At 30.6% G+C, this 17,700-nt stretch overlaps 1 protein-coding gene across 3 annotated transcripts in view; it reads right to left on the bottom strand.

Annotated features, from left to right (window-relative positions):
* The window catches only part of LOC119840722 (facilitated trehalose transporter Tret1-like), a 45,957-nt gene that overhangs the window by 13,771 nt on the left and 14,486 nt on the right, over positions 1–17,700 (bottom strand). Inside the window, exon 1 of one of the 3 annotated variants that reach the window (XM_038367437.1) lies at positions 3,259–3,510. The exons of the other annotated variants lie outside the window; for them this stretch is intronic. Coding sequence (XP_038223365.1) covers positions 3,259–3,327 — 69 coding nt within the window. The 5' untranslated portion in view covers positions 3,328–3,510. Of the gene's footprint in view, positions 1–3,258; positions 3,511–17,700 lie in introns of those variants that run through there. 3 annotated transcript variants of the gene reach the window in all.

Raw genomic sequence — 17,700 nt, 5'->3', positions numbered from 1 at the left:
AATTATTTAAGTACAAATTCCATTAAATTTAGTTGCTAATTAGCATTATAATAGCAAAGTTAATTAGTGGTGGATATACCTATTGTAATATTAGTTATAACATTTCTAATTTTCTTCGTGTTATAATAATTACAGTGAATGATGTCCAAATTAGATAGTTAGATACATTTTCATCTAAAATAAATCAGTATCTAAAATGAGTGAAATATCATCATTAAAACGTTAATATTAAGACACTAACTGAATGCGTCTGAAAAGATCACACTTAAAAATTTTATTTCTTAATTTTAAGTTTATTTGTAAAAAGAGTCATCTTATTTATTCTAATTTAAAATAATGTTCAAAACTATCAGGCTGACTGTTTCGTTAACACCTTAACCTTGTTAAAAATGGCTGTATATTAGTGGCATTCCTCTAAAGATTAATACCTTATATTTATTAAAATTGACTAAAAAAGAGTAAAATTATATTAATTCGAAACTGCTACCAAAAAGAATATATGAATGTTCGACGTTTGTGTACAAAGCCGTGCAGTGTTGCTAGTGTTATAATAAAGAATCCTACTAATATTATAAATGCGTAAGTGTGTAAGGATGTGTGTGTGTTTGTTGCTCTTTCACCCAAAAACTACTGAACCGATTGCAATAAAATTTGGTACGTCGAGAGCTGGTCAACTGGAATAACATATAGGCAAACATAGCATATAGTGAAACCGCGGGGCGCAGCTAGTCTAATATAAGTCAACAAGATTGCATAATATAGTCTATGCGATAGATACTTGATATATTAAAAGGTTAGAAAAGTTCAGTACATTTCCTCGAACGCGCTCTATCTAAAACATAAATGGAAATTATATATCATATAACATGATTGGACATGCACCGATATTTTATTAATCAATAAATACATAAACGTTTTTAAGATACTAGAATCTATAAAGAGAAAGAAATTACTAAGAAAGGTACTAAACTCTATTATGCACAAATTTAATTAGTGCTGAATATCTTTAAAATTGCTGTAATTTAGTTTATTTACAAAATAACCAATTGAATGAACACAGACTAAAGATATCCTAGTAGTATCTACTAAATTTTAAAACGTATTCGATAGTAAAACAAACATTTATGTAGAAAAGATTCATTCAATATATAGTTTTCTACTGTGGAATTTTTTACATGCGTTGTCGAGGAGTCGATCCAAAAAAAAAAAAAAAGACAATCTGCTTGTATTCCCTTCGCGTATTTATTGTGAAAATGGAATATTATATCTGCAGCACAGATATATAATAACAGATAAAATACTCCCTACAAATAAAATATAAATCGCAAATGCTCGGCGAGTGGGGAGGCCCGTTCCCTTTTCCTCACCCTTAAAAGCAGACAATGGTGTGACTGTTTACCATCAGGCGAACGACTCGATAGTCCGACTTAACGTAAAAAACAGGTCTAACCTTTCTTTAAATTTATTTGCTTTATATTGATGGCATAATATTCTCTAACTCAATCAATTGCTTCCCTCTAAAAACAATTTATAACCCGACCAAGTTTAGAATGACACCATTTCAGCAGCATTCGCGCTAAAAAACCTAAAACTTATCACACAATTTACATCTAAAGGTTAACATAAAACGTCGAAAATATAAAAAAAGCTTGTCCGATATTTTGTGGTCACACTTGACCGGATTTATCAAAGTACGTAAAGTCGACATTGGAGCACTTTCTCAAGCGACCTACGGTTATTCCCATTTCGACAGATCCGCTTAAATCTAATTTTAGTTAACTGTTTTGTAAACTTAAAAAACAATTAACTATTGCATTGCAACTGTTACGTATGTCAAAATACCTTCACATTCATCGGCGACGAAGCGTTTGATATGTCGGATCAAATCAATTGGACAAAAGAACCTAACATGTATAAATGTATCTCATACAAATTACAACTATAATCAGATGTTTATGTATCAAAACAATAGTTAAGTAGCTGTTTGAATTGTTTAATATATTATACCGTGTAACCTTTTTTCACCTAAAAAGGAATGAAAAAATCAAATTTAAATTATCCCCATGCCTGTATCTATCAATTTCAATATACAGTATAAACAACCATACACTTCGTGGGGTAATAATAAATATACGAAAAAGTACGTAATACCATAAACTGAAGATTGTAATTTAATCTTTATTGAACAATAAAGTTTATTACACTATAAGCAGTTATTTGTAAGATAATTGACGCGCGGCTTCCAACCTTATCTTGAAAGTAAAGATTATTGTATATCTTTTAAAATAGAAACATAGTAGATTAAATATTTAAACAAGGACAATGTGGTATTGATAACCTCTCCTTAGTCCTTTTCTGTAAATTAAACCTCTTAGTATTTTTATTCAGTACTAGCTGCGCCCGCGGTTATACCCGCGTAAGTCTATATCCCGTAGGAATATCGGGATAAAAAGTTTCCTATGTGTTATTCCAGTTGTCCATCTGCGTACCAAATTTAATTGAAATCGGTTCAGTAGTTTTTGCGTGAAAGAGTAACAAACATACACACAACCTTAGACACTTTCGCATTTATAATATTTGTAGAATTAGTAGGACTACCTGTACCCCACGGTGTCACTCGCGTGGTACCCGGATAATAAGTAGCCTATGTGTCTATAAAATATACATCTATTCATCCATCCATACTAACAAACTTAAGCGTTTAATATTAGTAGAATGAATGCATCAAAACCAAATTAATTAGTGAAGCTGAATTTGGTTCAGCTATTCTCGAGTTTGTTGGTAGAACAACGAATAAAATACATAAAAGGTTTGTATAGATTTATGCTACTATATTTATACTATACTAAAAGGCTTGTGATGATTGTTTTAATAAATATAATCGTATAATGTACTCATTTAAAAAAGCAAAGTTAGGATATAACCAATAATTGATGTAAAAAATTTTTAAAATCTTATGTATACTTCTTTTAACAGAAAACAGAGCCGCCTTTGAATTATCGAACTAAACCAAACCTAAATGGAACAACATGGCAGGCATCAGCTTTCAAATAGTAAAAGAATCATTAAAAATCAGTTCAGCCCGTAAAAAGTTATGAGGTAACACATGGATAAAAGTAATATCGTATTGATAACCTCCTCCTTTTTTATGTCAGTAGATAATTATTTATGTATAATATAATAATTATGTATATTATATAAGATAGCATCGAAGCTGAAAAGCTTTAATTATTGTCGGTATAAAACAATATTACTCACATCTTCTAACAAATCCAAAATAGCTGGAAAATATTTCAAAGACACTAACACCACACTATCCTTCACCATTTTCGTTTTAACTTATAATTCTTATGTTTTTATGGTATAATCGTAAAATAATTGAAAAATATATTTATAATTCATAATAGTTTTCAGAACGGAGCTATAAAATGTAAATGTTAAAACACTAACAAACAAAATATTACAGATTTTCTATTTTGAGGTGTGACATCTGATTTAATCCTTGATTGCACAGACAAGTAAACACAAGCAGTGACTACGAAGCCTTATATCTCAAGTATATAAAATATTTTTCCTTGAATAAATCAGAGGATGTATTTCCATTTAGATTCAAAGACGTAGATAATATGAAAACACCGTGCAGTGATGTATGAGTTATTATAATGTAACGATATTTGTCATGTAGATATCCGAGGATATTATTTTCTTTGCATATAAACCTCACTGTAATTATTGACAATTGTCATGTTAATATTTCGCTTTTAACCGACTTCAAAGATAAATGATCCTCTTGACATTTCTGTTTTAAATCTCAGAAAGTACACTTTCCATAGAAAAATAAGTAAGGTGCGGTTTTTTGACTGAATAATACAGAAGAAAAAACATTAAAAGATACACAAAATGAACTAAGTTACCGTGGATTTGTTAGAATTAATTATAAAGATTTTTCAAATACTGTCCTGTCCGGTATGCTAAAAGGAATGTCATGGAATTATTATAAAATATAACAAATTGAAACGCAAAAGACACAATGTTATAATATAATAATATAAATTACTTAACCATTTATTCTTGACCCAAATCCTCTTCTAAGATAATTCACCTACATTTCAAAACATGAAAGGATTCATTTTTAAATACGAATAATCTTATAAACAAGTGATATTTAAAGAAATCCCATTGTATGAAGTCATATAAATTTATTGTTCATAAACAAAAGAACATTGCTTCACAAATGACTAAATAGTTATTAAGTACTACATTTTAACATTTAAAAAGTAAAATACAGTACATACCTAGATTTAATTTGAAAACAAACACGTAAAAATGTATATTTCTAAAAATTACAAAATTATTGTCAAAAATAATACAGGCTATTTCATATCTTTAACACAAAATTAATATTTAAAAGTATATCTAAATAAAGTTTCATAATATTTCTGTATGATGTCATAGTAGACTGAATGTCTGTACATTATGCCGTGACTAAAATGAAGTGTAAAAGATGTTATATATAAAAACTAACACAAACGTTGAAATCTGCTATCTTACTTAAATAGACTAAATCACTGAAAATGTATGTCACGTTATATGAATATGAAGGAATTTATGGATTTACGTTTACATTTAATACGACTTTCAGAACAATGTAATTTCTTTTCATACTTAAAATCAGACAATCTAGTTGTAATTGTAGGTATAATAAGATTTAATCGCTCATTTCAAGGAGTTTTTCATATTGTAAGATAAAGCGAGTAAAAAGCAAGATATGATATATATAGATGCTTATGTCTTTTTAAACACGCCTGAAACAAGTATTTTAGCTCGCCATATCTTTCTGTTTCCGTAAACCCAAGTCGCGCTTTCTGTAGGTCAAAAAAAATGCATTCCCTTGTTGTAGTGCTCATCCGTAAAAAGAACATAATAAAGCATTATCTGATTATAAACTAAGATAAAACAAATGTAATGAAGTAAAAGTTAAATAATTCAGACACGTAATGTCTTCCCAGTATTGCTCTGTTACTCCTGTCACGTACGTAACTGCGTATTCACGTTACTACGCAGCGTACGGCACGTAGACAGACGTCGATCGAAACATTGTTAAGAATAATTTCCTTATATTTTGAAAAGGCTTGTATCCGTGTTTCATATCCTGTGGGTAGGAAGAATTACCCCGTGCACGTGGTTTTTAAATATATGTGACATCGTGGTACACGTGTTTTTAATTAAGTTTCTCTAGGCATAATACAAGTATTAGGGATATCTAGAAACGTAATAACTTTAATTGATGAAATGTGACGAGAAAGAATTTTTAGGAAGAAAATAATTCAGAACTATTCAATCAATTATTTTCATAGTATTTAATGTTTTTGTTTACAAAATGCAAAGTAATAATACCTACTGATTTGGACTTGATACATATCCTTCCTAATAAAACATAATTAATCTGTCAGTTAGTCACGGGCTACGATTAGATCATTATACTTCCTATAAGTACAAATTATAAAAAATCCTGATGACGCACGCATTCCAAAAGTGATGAAACGACAAACCGTGCAAATGCAAGTTTGCGTAATGAATTCCGAACTAAATTGTGTGATTAGAGATATTTTAAATTCCATAGGAGATATGAGCTGTAATTTGGGAGTCGAGCGCGCTTCAGCTCACACCAGGGAACTCACAGAAGATTAGCGGGAACTTGTGGCATGCTACTGCTACTGAGTTTCGTTCGACGAGAGAGGCAGATTGTGATGCTATTGAGGTTTGATATTGACATATTTTTTAAACAGCACGGCTATCGAGTTCTATATAGAAATAGATGTCTTTGCTATTTCGGCTACTAACGCAGTCAAATCTTACTAGTATCTTAGATTATACAATGATGTACTAGTACTTATATTATAAACGAGAAAGTTGGTGAGAATAGATGGATGTATTATTATATACCTGCAGAAATCATGAAATTATATGTATTGTCTACTTTATGGAATAGCATGCGAGCAGAGCAGTTTAATAGACCTTATTCTATTATATATAATAATCTGTGCAAGATTGCATATACAATTGTACACTAAATAACTCTAACATAGTGATTTGATTAAGATAACTTAAGGAAAATCTTAAAATATAACACTGTTGGCATCGGTTTCTCCCCACACAAAAACATTAGATACCTATTGCCTCGCCATACCCGATCTGTAAAATATACGCATAGGCATGCAGTAAGTATTAACATAAAAACATATATTTGGACGTGGTGGACACGTGGACACAATTGCACGGTTTTTAAAATAGGATATTTGAAAAAATTGCTGATTATAATGTTGTCTCATAAACAGATTATCCAACCTAATTGCTTAAATCAAAACAAAGCCAAATAACATATGTATAAGTATACGAAGAGTAAATCCTATTAATAGATACTGAAAAACAACCGGGGAATCTAACATGGCCATTATTAGAGCAAATTTACGTGTGTATTATAAATCGTTTAGTGCACAAAATTGCCTGTTAACATGCGATGTTTTTATTTATATGACATTGTTATTTTTTTAAATTCATGACAAGATTATATATAATCGATCTTTATTTTATTGTCTCTAACTAAACTGAATTATGAAACCTCTGAGTTGCGTTGTCATGCTTATAAAGCACAACAACTTATATATTATTGTATTTTATTCAATGACCCATTTTAGAAATAATTTGGATTTTCAAGTGGAAAAATATCACAAAACACTTGACACAAAAAATATATAGCAATGTTCAATAAACATTTAAATAGTGTACCACCTTTTTGTAGAAATCGATTTAAATTTTAAAACAATAATGGCGCAACAATCCCGAAAATAATCGTTTGTACCCTACAAAGAATTAGGTATAAAATTATTTGCAATTCTTTATAATCAATTTATTATATTAGTATGTTGTTTTTTAATATGTAGAAAAAACAAAGCGCTCAATTTTTTATTTCTGTTTAAGGTTCTATTATGTTATTTTTAAAAACCCTCATAATTAAAATTTATTTTAGTACCAAAAATAGATCAACAAAAACATAATTGCATAACTTTAAACATATTTCAATGTATCCAATAGTCAGTTTATACGTTGTAAAGTTTTTTTAATAACTATAAAATTAATAAATAGTGGGTTTCCTTAGGGCATAAAGAAATAAATGAACACGTAACAATAACAACCTTGAATGGAGCGAACTCTCCATACAACCTCGAGTCTTTTTATTGTAATTGAGAAACGGATTTGCGTTACGATTTTTAATGTAAAATCTGTGAAATTATGTAATTCAATGTATTTTCTCGTAATTCGATATTATATTATGTTTAAAAGCACTGATAACTGACGGTGGATCTGAAGACGTACATTGTTTTGTTAGCATTATCTGTAGGCTGTATGTTTGTATGTAACCGACTCTTAGACTGAATTTAGACCCACTTTAAACAGAATTATTTAATTTTGAACTTTTTTTAATGTAATATGTGAAATCATGTAATTCGCTATCTATTATTAAAAAACACTGATGATTCACGTTACGCTGATGGAGATTTTAAGACGTGCATTGATTTAATTTATTTTTCGTATGCTATAAGCGTAGTATCAGTTGTATGTGAAGCCCCGTGACACATTTTGGGAATAAACAGGGAAATGGTTACGTATTGTATTATATTTTGCTTTTTTTTTTCATTCAAATATCTCGGATGGGTTTTTTATATAGAAATTTGCATCTATATATGATGATAATAACATTCAAGCCGATAATTAATTAATGAATATCAATTATTAAATTAAGCATATGTACAGATGCGTGCACGGGGATGGTCAACGCATTTATCTGAAGAAATAATAAATTGGCTGTAAGTATTTATATACTTAGCTATTTATATAGATACTTTTTCGATCGCGGCTTAGCCCGCGTACTTAAAAGAAAATAAAGGTAGTTCCGGGGATTTTCTTACAGTTATAGCATAGTCATAATTCTTGTTACCATGGGAACTCCGGGATATAAACTATTCTATGTCCTTTTTCGGGTCTAAAACTATTTTTCACATTATTTTTTATTTGTTACATTGAAAACGGGGGGGGGGGGGGGGGGGGGGGGTTAAGGCGTCAAGCAAAGACAGACAGACAGAGTCACTTTAAATTTTCACCGATTTCGATTCAGTTCATTTAAAAATTACTAGCTCTCCGCCCGTGGCTTCGCCCGCATAGTCAAAGGAAATTCCTATAAGAATGAGATGCTTCAACGATGTAAAATGCAAAAACACAATAATAATACTATAAAATTACGCAATTACGACGTGAAAGAAAGACAAACAAACACACTTTCGCATTTATATCATTAGTAAAGATTAATCAGTTTAGTTATTATTTACAAAGGGTAATATTTAATTCAATGCAATCTATGAACCTTGCTGTCTTGAGAAATCAAATATTAGAACTTTCCTATCTTTGATTTTATGCAAGTTGGTATTTTACATTTTGGAATACGTAATTACGGGATAAATTGCCTTTTAATGAAGCATCTGTTTATATTTACTATTACTTTGTATTTTTTTGTGTTTGCTATTTTATAACTTTTTACTAAATGAACCGATTTTTCTGATCCTTCTGAATTTTGAAAAATGATGATTGTTATGTGGTCATTAGCTGGTGGTGGCATTGAAATTCGGTCTAGTTCTTACAATTAAAAAAATAATAATAATGTTATCTGTTCATAACCAAAAAGGTTTAAATATTTTTTCTTTTCTTTGTTGGTATAATCTAATTAAGAAAAAATAAAGCCATATCTTATACCCTCATATTTCTTATCGTATATCGTCTTGACCCATATCATATTAAAACGCTGACTTGATGACAATAATCAAAGATTGTCTAATTACGTGTTACATGTCACTGATAAAAGTGCATCGGGGGTTAAAATTGTTTATATATGAAATTGCACATATTAAATAAGTTACTCACTTGTGTTTCTTTGTATTTGAAGCAATATTTTTTACGTATTGTGTTTTTATAGTAGTAGAAATAATGTTATTTTTTTATGAGCAATTGGCATGCTGTTAACAATTTTGTTCGCTACGTTCTAGCTATAGCATTATGTTATCTGTGGTTCTAGGAAATCTTATAAACAAATCTCGCAAACAATTAGTGTAACTGTATGTGTAGTGAGTGTAACTGTGAAGTCTTAAAGCAGTATTTATTCCAGTGTGAGATAAAGACCCATCACTATCCCACATTGGAATTAGTACTGCTAGAAAACATCACGGTATCCTAGCCAATTGACATTTAAAACGACATTGAAAAATACGTGCATATCTAGTTAAAATAGCTGATAAACTTCTAATCATTAAAAAGAATAGACAAATCCATACAATTTAAGCAGCCAAGATGGATACAGGTCAAAGGCTAATATTGTTTTAAGTGATAAACACAATACTATCAAAGGGCATCATCATATCATCAAACCATTAAATATGTGCTCCGTAGATGTTGTGGACTTTGATTTGTAAATAATCCATCATATATAAGCAGTGAATGGTCTTATTGGGTATATTGTCTGTAGAATTAATACTATACGTATTTATATAATATATATAAATTTGTACTTTCTCATTTACACAAAAAAATATTTATACACACACGCACCTCACTTAGGCATTTATTTATTTTTCTTTACAATTATATCCAGTTTAATTTTATAAGGCAATATTAGAAAGGCAGGTGCCATTGTTTCCCATAGTTCCCAGCCCATTTAGCATTATATTCCATAGACCAGGTATATAATTTCCATATTCTGCAATAGTCCTACATTGGCCACGGACTGCCTAGGGTTACAGCCCTAGAGACACATCTCTATAGTCCAGGCAGGCTGCGGCAGGTGTCCCACAAAACATTAAAACCCTCTAAAGGGTCTCTGTGTGTTGGATCTGTGTCCCCACGTAAGTCTTCCAAAGAACCGGGTAATATTCTTCTTGTGGTACTCGAGTATTATGGAGAAGAGATACTGGCCAAAAGGCTTTTATATTGTGAATTGATTTTAGAGGCAGAGCTGTTTCTCATAAATACAGGTTTTCCTATAACATTGCTAGGTAACATTGGCTTGAAAGCATTAGTATTTTAAGTAGACTTTTTATTTTTTTACATAGGTATAAGTGAAGTCCCGTGTCCCTGTACTGGGGTATGGGGCAGATGATATACATCTGTTTCACTGATCGATTTTCTTTATGGACAAGTAGGTGATCAGCCTTCTGTCCAGACCAAGACATTTTTTTTATTGTCCCCACCGGGAATCGAACCCAGGACCCCTCGGTTCTACGCTCACGCGTAGAACCGAGGGGTCCTTGTCCAGGGGTCCTATAGTTAGGTTAGGTTTAACAAGGAGGCGTCAACACGTTTACATAGGTTTACATAGGTATGAGTAACATAAATCATTATTTAAAAGTATTTATAGTAATAACTACAGTAAAGCTTTCAAAATTTCCATTGACAACTCTTGTAATCGCGTAATGTTTGAGCAAATAATTATATGCAAGGGCTTATTCCAAAAGTATTTGTTAAAGTTATTATCGTTAATGACACGCTGCGCCTGCTACGTGTGTTATGAAAATAGCCTAATGGGAAACTGAGACTAGGCATTAAAATAATTATTTATTTTGTTGAATACCTCCATTATAATATAGATAGATATTGCAACTGGGCTTTTTTTGCAACTACAACATATGACGTTTACTCCGTACGTATTATACGCTAGCGGTCCGCCCCGGCTTCGCTCGTAGTACATATATAGCCTACTCAATAAATGGGCTATCTAAACTGAAAGAATTTTGCAAATCGGACCTCAGCTTTATAATATTAGTATAGATTGAGTATCATCAAGAAATATATATTTTTCCTTCTTTGCTATTTGAGTTTTAGGTGCAAATTAGACAAAACGTAGTAGTTTTCAGGACTATAACAGATCGAAGCGATTCCCAAAACGGATTCTATAGATACGGGTTTATACTTTTCGAGTAGGTAATCTATATATATAAAATTCTCGTGTCACAGTTTTCGTTGCCATACTCCTCCGAAACGGCTTGACCGATTCCTCTGAAATTTGGTAAGCATATTGGGTAGGTCTGAGAATCGGCCAACATCTATTTTTTATCCCGATATTCCTACGGGATGCGGACTTACGCGGGTGAAACCGCGGGGCGCAGCTAGTAAATATATATAGTCCAAAGCATTTTTTTCGTATTTGTAAGTAACGTGCTATGACTTTCCGCTGTTTATAACTGTTCACTTATCTGAGGTTTTTGTATAACAGGAAAACTGTTTATACTAAAATGTACCAGCTTCATGCCTTCTGTATATGAAGATATATTTTCCATTCATCTCTAGTTATTAACATTATAATACTAACAAGAATCTTGTTACCTACACAGGTGATAATTATTTTGTATGATATATATAATGAACGTTATATACTGTGTCTCGCCGTTTCACCTACTTCGTACATGATTTTATGATATAGCTTATAGCCTCGTCGATTAATGGACTATATATCAATGGAATTATTTTTTAATTCGATCTAGTATTTCCCGAGGTTCATGCGTTTAAACAAACAATCTCTTCAACTTTAAATTATTAGTATAAAAGTACAGATATGAAGATGTCCTGTTCTTACAAAAACGATCACGAATCACACAAGCTTATACAACACAAGTATATTTTATTAATTGGATGTAATAAAAATGCAACTTATTAAAAAAATGGGATACAATAACAAATCGGAAAGTCCCCATGGGGGAATAAATTTTCAGATCATTCAGACAAAAACAGGAAGGATGGTAAATTTGGAATGGAGATGTAATGGAATTAGATAAAAACTTCATATCCGCGCAAAACCGCGGTATGAAAACTTATTTATTCAGTTAGCGTGCATATTAGTCATTTTATTTGAGTGTTTCTGACACAATAAAACATTAAGGCGTCCGTTAAAAACACAAAATTATCTGATAATAATTGCCATGTCCTCTATTCGATATTTCAAATTCGAGCATTTAAGAAACTTCAATGTTCCATTTTTAATCTGTGAAGATTGAGTAGAAATATACTTATAAGGTGATGAATGTTTGCAGAGAGGTGTTAGTCTAGAGATTTCATACGATTTGTTTGTTGTGCGGTTCCATTAGTTGATTGCTGTTTTTATTATGTGAAGTAAGTAAATGTTTTCGTATGAATGGAAAGAAACAGAAAAAAAACACATATTTAATACTGTTTTTTTATTGTTCTTAATGACTAGACAGATCAATTAATACTGTTTTAATAGGAAAAATAATCTAAAATCAGTTTTTGATGATAAAAACAAAAACAAACAATTGAGTCGAGTATTGGTAGTAAAGTATTTTAATAAAAAAAGGTTTTGTTGTTGTTACCTTATTATACTATGTACAATAAGTGAGACTAACATAGTGTCTATAAAAGCTAAAAACAAATACATATTGAATTATTTTTCATTCTCCCTTTTTCAACCGATTTCAAATAAAATGAAGGAGGTTATCAATTTAACTGTGTTGTTTGTGATTGTTACCTCACAACTTTTTACTGTGTGAATCGATTCTTATGATTCTTTCTGAAAGCTGGTGCTTCCCATGTGGTCCCATTTAAATTTGGTCTATTTCTCACGTATAAATGAGAAATTTTGAAAAATTTGATCACGAGGCGGCGTCCCTTATAATGCGTCTAAAATTTTAATCTAATTCTGACATTTAGATTATTATTAAACTTTGTTTTAAGCTTTTTGTTACTTTTTATACAATCTGTATATAGATAACATATAATTATTTGTTATCTGTACACAGAACGTATAAAAAGTTGCTACAACAAATTATAAAAACCCACATTTTAATAGTCCTAATTTAACATAAAATACAAAAAGTGATCAACGGTAAATTCGAGCTCATTAAAAAGAAATACATATAACAGTGTCGGTAATTGGTTAGGTTCACCGTGCGTGGTATTTAGACGACCCAACCCACAGCTAGACTGATTGGCGTAGATTTTAAGCTAGTATCAGATTGTAGACTTATTTTATTCTTGTCTGTATTATGAAGATTCCAAAGTGCTTCTTGAAGAAGACTAATTAATATGTTTAAAGCGAGTAAAAACAATCGAATTTGTGTTTTGATTAGTAAATGAATACAATTTACTATCAGTACTGCCCTATAAGTCCCCTCTTTATATCTAACTGACTTATTAAATTGATGAATTTTGTTTCAATGATAATAAACGTTTCACACAACCCAACTGGTGGCAAGAGATGACGCCAAAAATTTTCCATATTTCCTTGAAAATAATCTTCACGTATAATCATGAACACATTATTTTTTGTTCCAAAGAGTTCCAATATGACAATGTACACTAGCCTTAAACGGCAAGCCGTTGTCTCCTAAAATCGCCCGCTACCGGTTCTGCGACTCCTGCGCAACGCTATTAAATCTAAAGTCTGCACCAGCCTTAAATTAAACAGGTACTGGAAACGGGTTTCAGTGGTATCAATAATGATTTAAAACTCTTCACGTTTTAACTTGATTTTCTACTCTGTAGACTTTATCTAATTAACTTTTTTAGATATTGCATTTCGTATTGTAAATGCACCAATATCCTCTACATGGGCACGGAAAATAATTAAAACATTTGCTAAGACAGGTGCATTTGCTACGTTGTTATAATTGTTTAAATAGATGCGAATGCTTTTAAGACTTAACCTCTATATTTTCGTACAATACCTAAACGATACTCCAATAAAACGATCTTCTGTAGAGGTATTCACAAATTGTCGAAATTATCTCATATCCGAAATTCCTTCAATGCATTATAATTCATCTTTATACTAAGAAATAGAAACGCAACATAAAATATTTGTTAATAAGTAAAAGAGTTGTTAATAAGTGGTTCATTAACATGATATAATTATTACAAATTATTAAAAAGAAACTAATATTAACATATTAAAAATAAATGATGAGACAATGAACCCGGTAAAATAGTAAATGAAATGATAAATTTTGTATACAAGCGGTATTCTTAAAAGATTTGGTTATTTAATATTATATCGAATCCTTTATTTTTAGCTAGCTTTCCGCCCATGGCTTCGCACGTATAACCAAACGTACATATGGTCAGCCTCGGAATGTTCCCCAGATCATTTATAGTATTATAATAACGATTATAAGTAAAATTAAATAGAGTATTAATTTTATATTTAAAGAAATAAAACAGTTGAAATACAAAAAAAATAGAATGTGAAAACATGTTTTTTATTGTATAGATCCGGTTGGATACGTAGCTGATAAATTGTTAATAGAAAAACACATATAAAACCCTCCATAAATTTTAATATCATCAAATTAATGTTAATTAGTTAGGTATATAGCATTTATATTTAATTCTGGATAATATTCATGCTTATATTCATGATTCATATTAAATTCAGAATGATCACAGCATGCATCTAAGGACTTCTTTTGGATTTTACAAATGAATTCTAAAGAGCAAAGGTTAGCGCGTAGGTAAGTATAGAACCCGAGAGGTTCTGGATTTGAATCCTCGTGGAAACTAATAAAAGAATTTCTTATAAAGTGGAGCCTCCTGTCCCCTAGTGGGGTATGGGGCAGATGATACATCTGTTTCACTGATCGATTTTCTTTATGGACAGATCAGTCTGTGTGTCCTACCAGACGGATATATTTTTTTGTGAGTCCTCTCCTGGAAACAAACCCAGGACTCCTCGGTGCTTCACAGACGTCTTAATCACTGTACCAAGTAGGTGTCAGATTTACATATTATTCATTTTGATTGTATATATTAGAGTAGCTACGCATGATGTATCTTCATTAAATGAGCAAATTTCTAATGAATGGTATTGAATAAGGGTCGATCCCAATCGACTCCTTTGGTAAGTTACACGGGCAAAGCTGCGTAAAATCAGTTGTTTATAACCTGACTATGCGATCCTAATTCCAAGCTTTTTAGTGTTATGTTATCTGTGGCTTTATTATCAACACGCGCTATTCAGTAGGTATAATAAAACACACATAAACTTTTAAAATCATTAAAACATCAGGTTTTATGTTACAAAACAAACGTTAAATAATTCATAATGGAAAAACAATTTCTATAGTTTTTAAGTTTAATCAGATGTTAGCGTTTTTACTTACGACATTAATTTGTTTATTAATTGTGAGTCATTTAATAAATGTTAAAAGATTTACTGTATGCATTAAATTTAAATAAGTGTTATTGTGTTTATGATTAATATATGTGTTTTATTTTTGTATGAAACTTGACATAGCTATAATATAGTGCTTGTTTGTTTAACATAAGTTTACTATCAATTCCATAACTCTCAAGTTATGCTATGCTGGATGGAATGGAAGACGGACACTATATCGAAAAGATTTGCCATAATCTCAAATCCGATGAAGAACAATCCTTCGGTACATTTTATGATTATATACATTTTTAGAAAGCCAAGTATACCCACAATACCATTAGGTTTTACTGTGGTAAAAAATATATAAATAATTATGAAATACTCGGACACGCCCATTAAGTAAATTAATTATACGATAATTGTGTAATGAAATCAAAGTATATGAAATATATAGTCAATGGTTTAACTTCTTAAAAATATTTAGAATGTTTAAGTACTCTTACAAAAAGAGGCTTATAGCCTCTGCGAATGTTCATGGGCGACGAAATAAACAGGTAATTTATAATTATAATATGAAATAAAAACGTATGCAGGTAACTAAAATAATTACATAAAATCTATTAATTACTATATAGTAATATCAAGTAATTAGGGATGTGTGGTTCTTCTTAAATTATTTTTACCAAAAAACCAAACTCCCTTCAGAGTGTCGAATGGTAGTCCCATTTTTGGCATCCATACCAGGCATCTTTCAAATAGAAAAGAATCATAAAAATCGGTTCATCCAGTAAAAATATATGAGCTTACCTCATACACAAAAGAATACAGCCGAATTGATTAACTTCTCTTTTTTAAAGTCGGTTGAAAAATAAGTTTATGAATAGTCTAATATACAGTAATTCATGCATTGTTCGCAGGAATAATGAACAAAGGCAACCAGAACTAAATTCTTGATTAAAATTAACAATGGTTTTCAACTAACGCAGTCGTAGAAATATTTATTTTTAAACATGAAATATTATCATTAACAATGCACCTATTTATAAAAATTAAAACAAAAAGCCTGACTGATATTGAAAATTGCATCTTTTGAATCATGATTTTCATATCAGCTAATCCAAGGGGTTTAAAAAAAAATAAAAAAATGAGAATGATTCGCCGCCAAAATTTTCCAATTTTACCTAATTCATATATTTCCTTCTTTGTAATGTACCACACTCACACATAGAACGTTGAATAACGCTACATAGAAAAATACACACGAACACTAAAAAAAACATAAGATCCGCAAACATACCCTGGCGTAATTGAACAATCTTAATATATATAAATTGCTTGTCACGTTGTTTGTCCGCGATGGACTCCTAAACTAATCATCCGATTTTAATCAAATTTGCACACCATTTGCAGTTTGATTCAACTTAAAAGATGGAAAGTTTATATTATTTCAATTCGGATATACTACCCGGGCGAAGCTGGGCGTGGGGAAGCTAGTAATACATAAACACTCTTTATCAATGTCGTAGGTCATAACTCATAACATGCTATTGTGAGATAGGAATAATGTCGGCTTATTATTCGAAAAACTAATTAGTTAATTCTTCCAACCTTTTAGATTGGTTTAAAAAGGTTTAATATTGCAGGTTTATTTTACTTAAGTTTTCACACTATCTTTAAAAGCCTAATACTGCATTATATTAATTGCTGCTATAATTCTTTACTAGTAATAAATTAATTATTAATCACGACATGCAACGTTTAACCATCTCATGCTTAATTAAATAAAGATTTCACTTTATTTTCAATATACTTGTATTATAGGCACGTTAAAGGAATTTTTCTATGTTGTATTCGTAAAAATGCGTAGTAAATTTGAAATTCCGGACAGTTTTAGTAGTCTTATTTTAATTAATAGGATATTTTACAAATTCCATTTAAAATTATCGTTCCGCGTGCTGCATAAAATACAATTTAGTCTCAGTTTTATTACCGCTCGTTAACTATAATATTAATGAGGAAGTCTAAAAAGCGTTATAACTATTAAAATGTTGCAAATTGGTAACAAGTAAAACTAAGATAGACTCACGTGTGCCTTACCCACAATTCTTCACCCACGATTCACACTTAACTAAAATTGAAACAATTTGTCCCATTATTATAGAGACTGTATACAACGTTTGAGCAACAAGGAAGTTAAATAGTTCCGATGAAATAAATGTCGGTAATGAATTAGGTAATGTATTGATTATCTAGAAGATATCCGGCCGTGACAGACGTCTATTGTGGCGCGAGATCAATTGAATTAAACGATACCTTTATATAAATAATCTTTTTTACATCTGTCAACTCGATAATAAATAATTTATTTAATATCTATTTATGCTAGGTTTCAATGATATGTTATTTTTAAGTTTCTAACAGCTACTTCTGTTATTTTACATTTTAAATTTTTTCTAATGGACCATTGTCATTCCCTATGTAATGTGAATATT

This window comes from Zerene cesonia, chromosome 7 (assembly GCF_012273895.1).
Source record: "Zerene cesonia ecotype Mississippi chromosome 7, Zerene_cesonia_1.1, whole genome shotgun sequence".
NCBI classification, from domain to species: Eukaryota; Metazoa; Arthropoda; class Insecta; order Lepidoptera; family Pieridae; genus Zerene; species Zerene cesonia.
The sequence above is the reverse complement of the archived record's forward strand: the minus strand, read 5'-3'. Positions and strand labels throughout refer to the sequence as shown.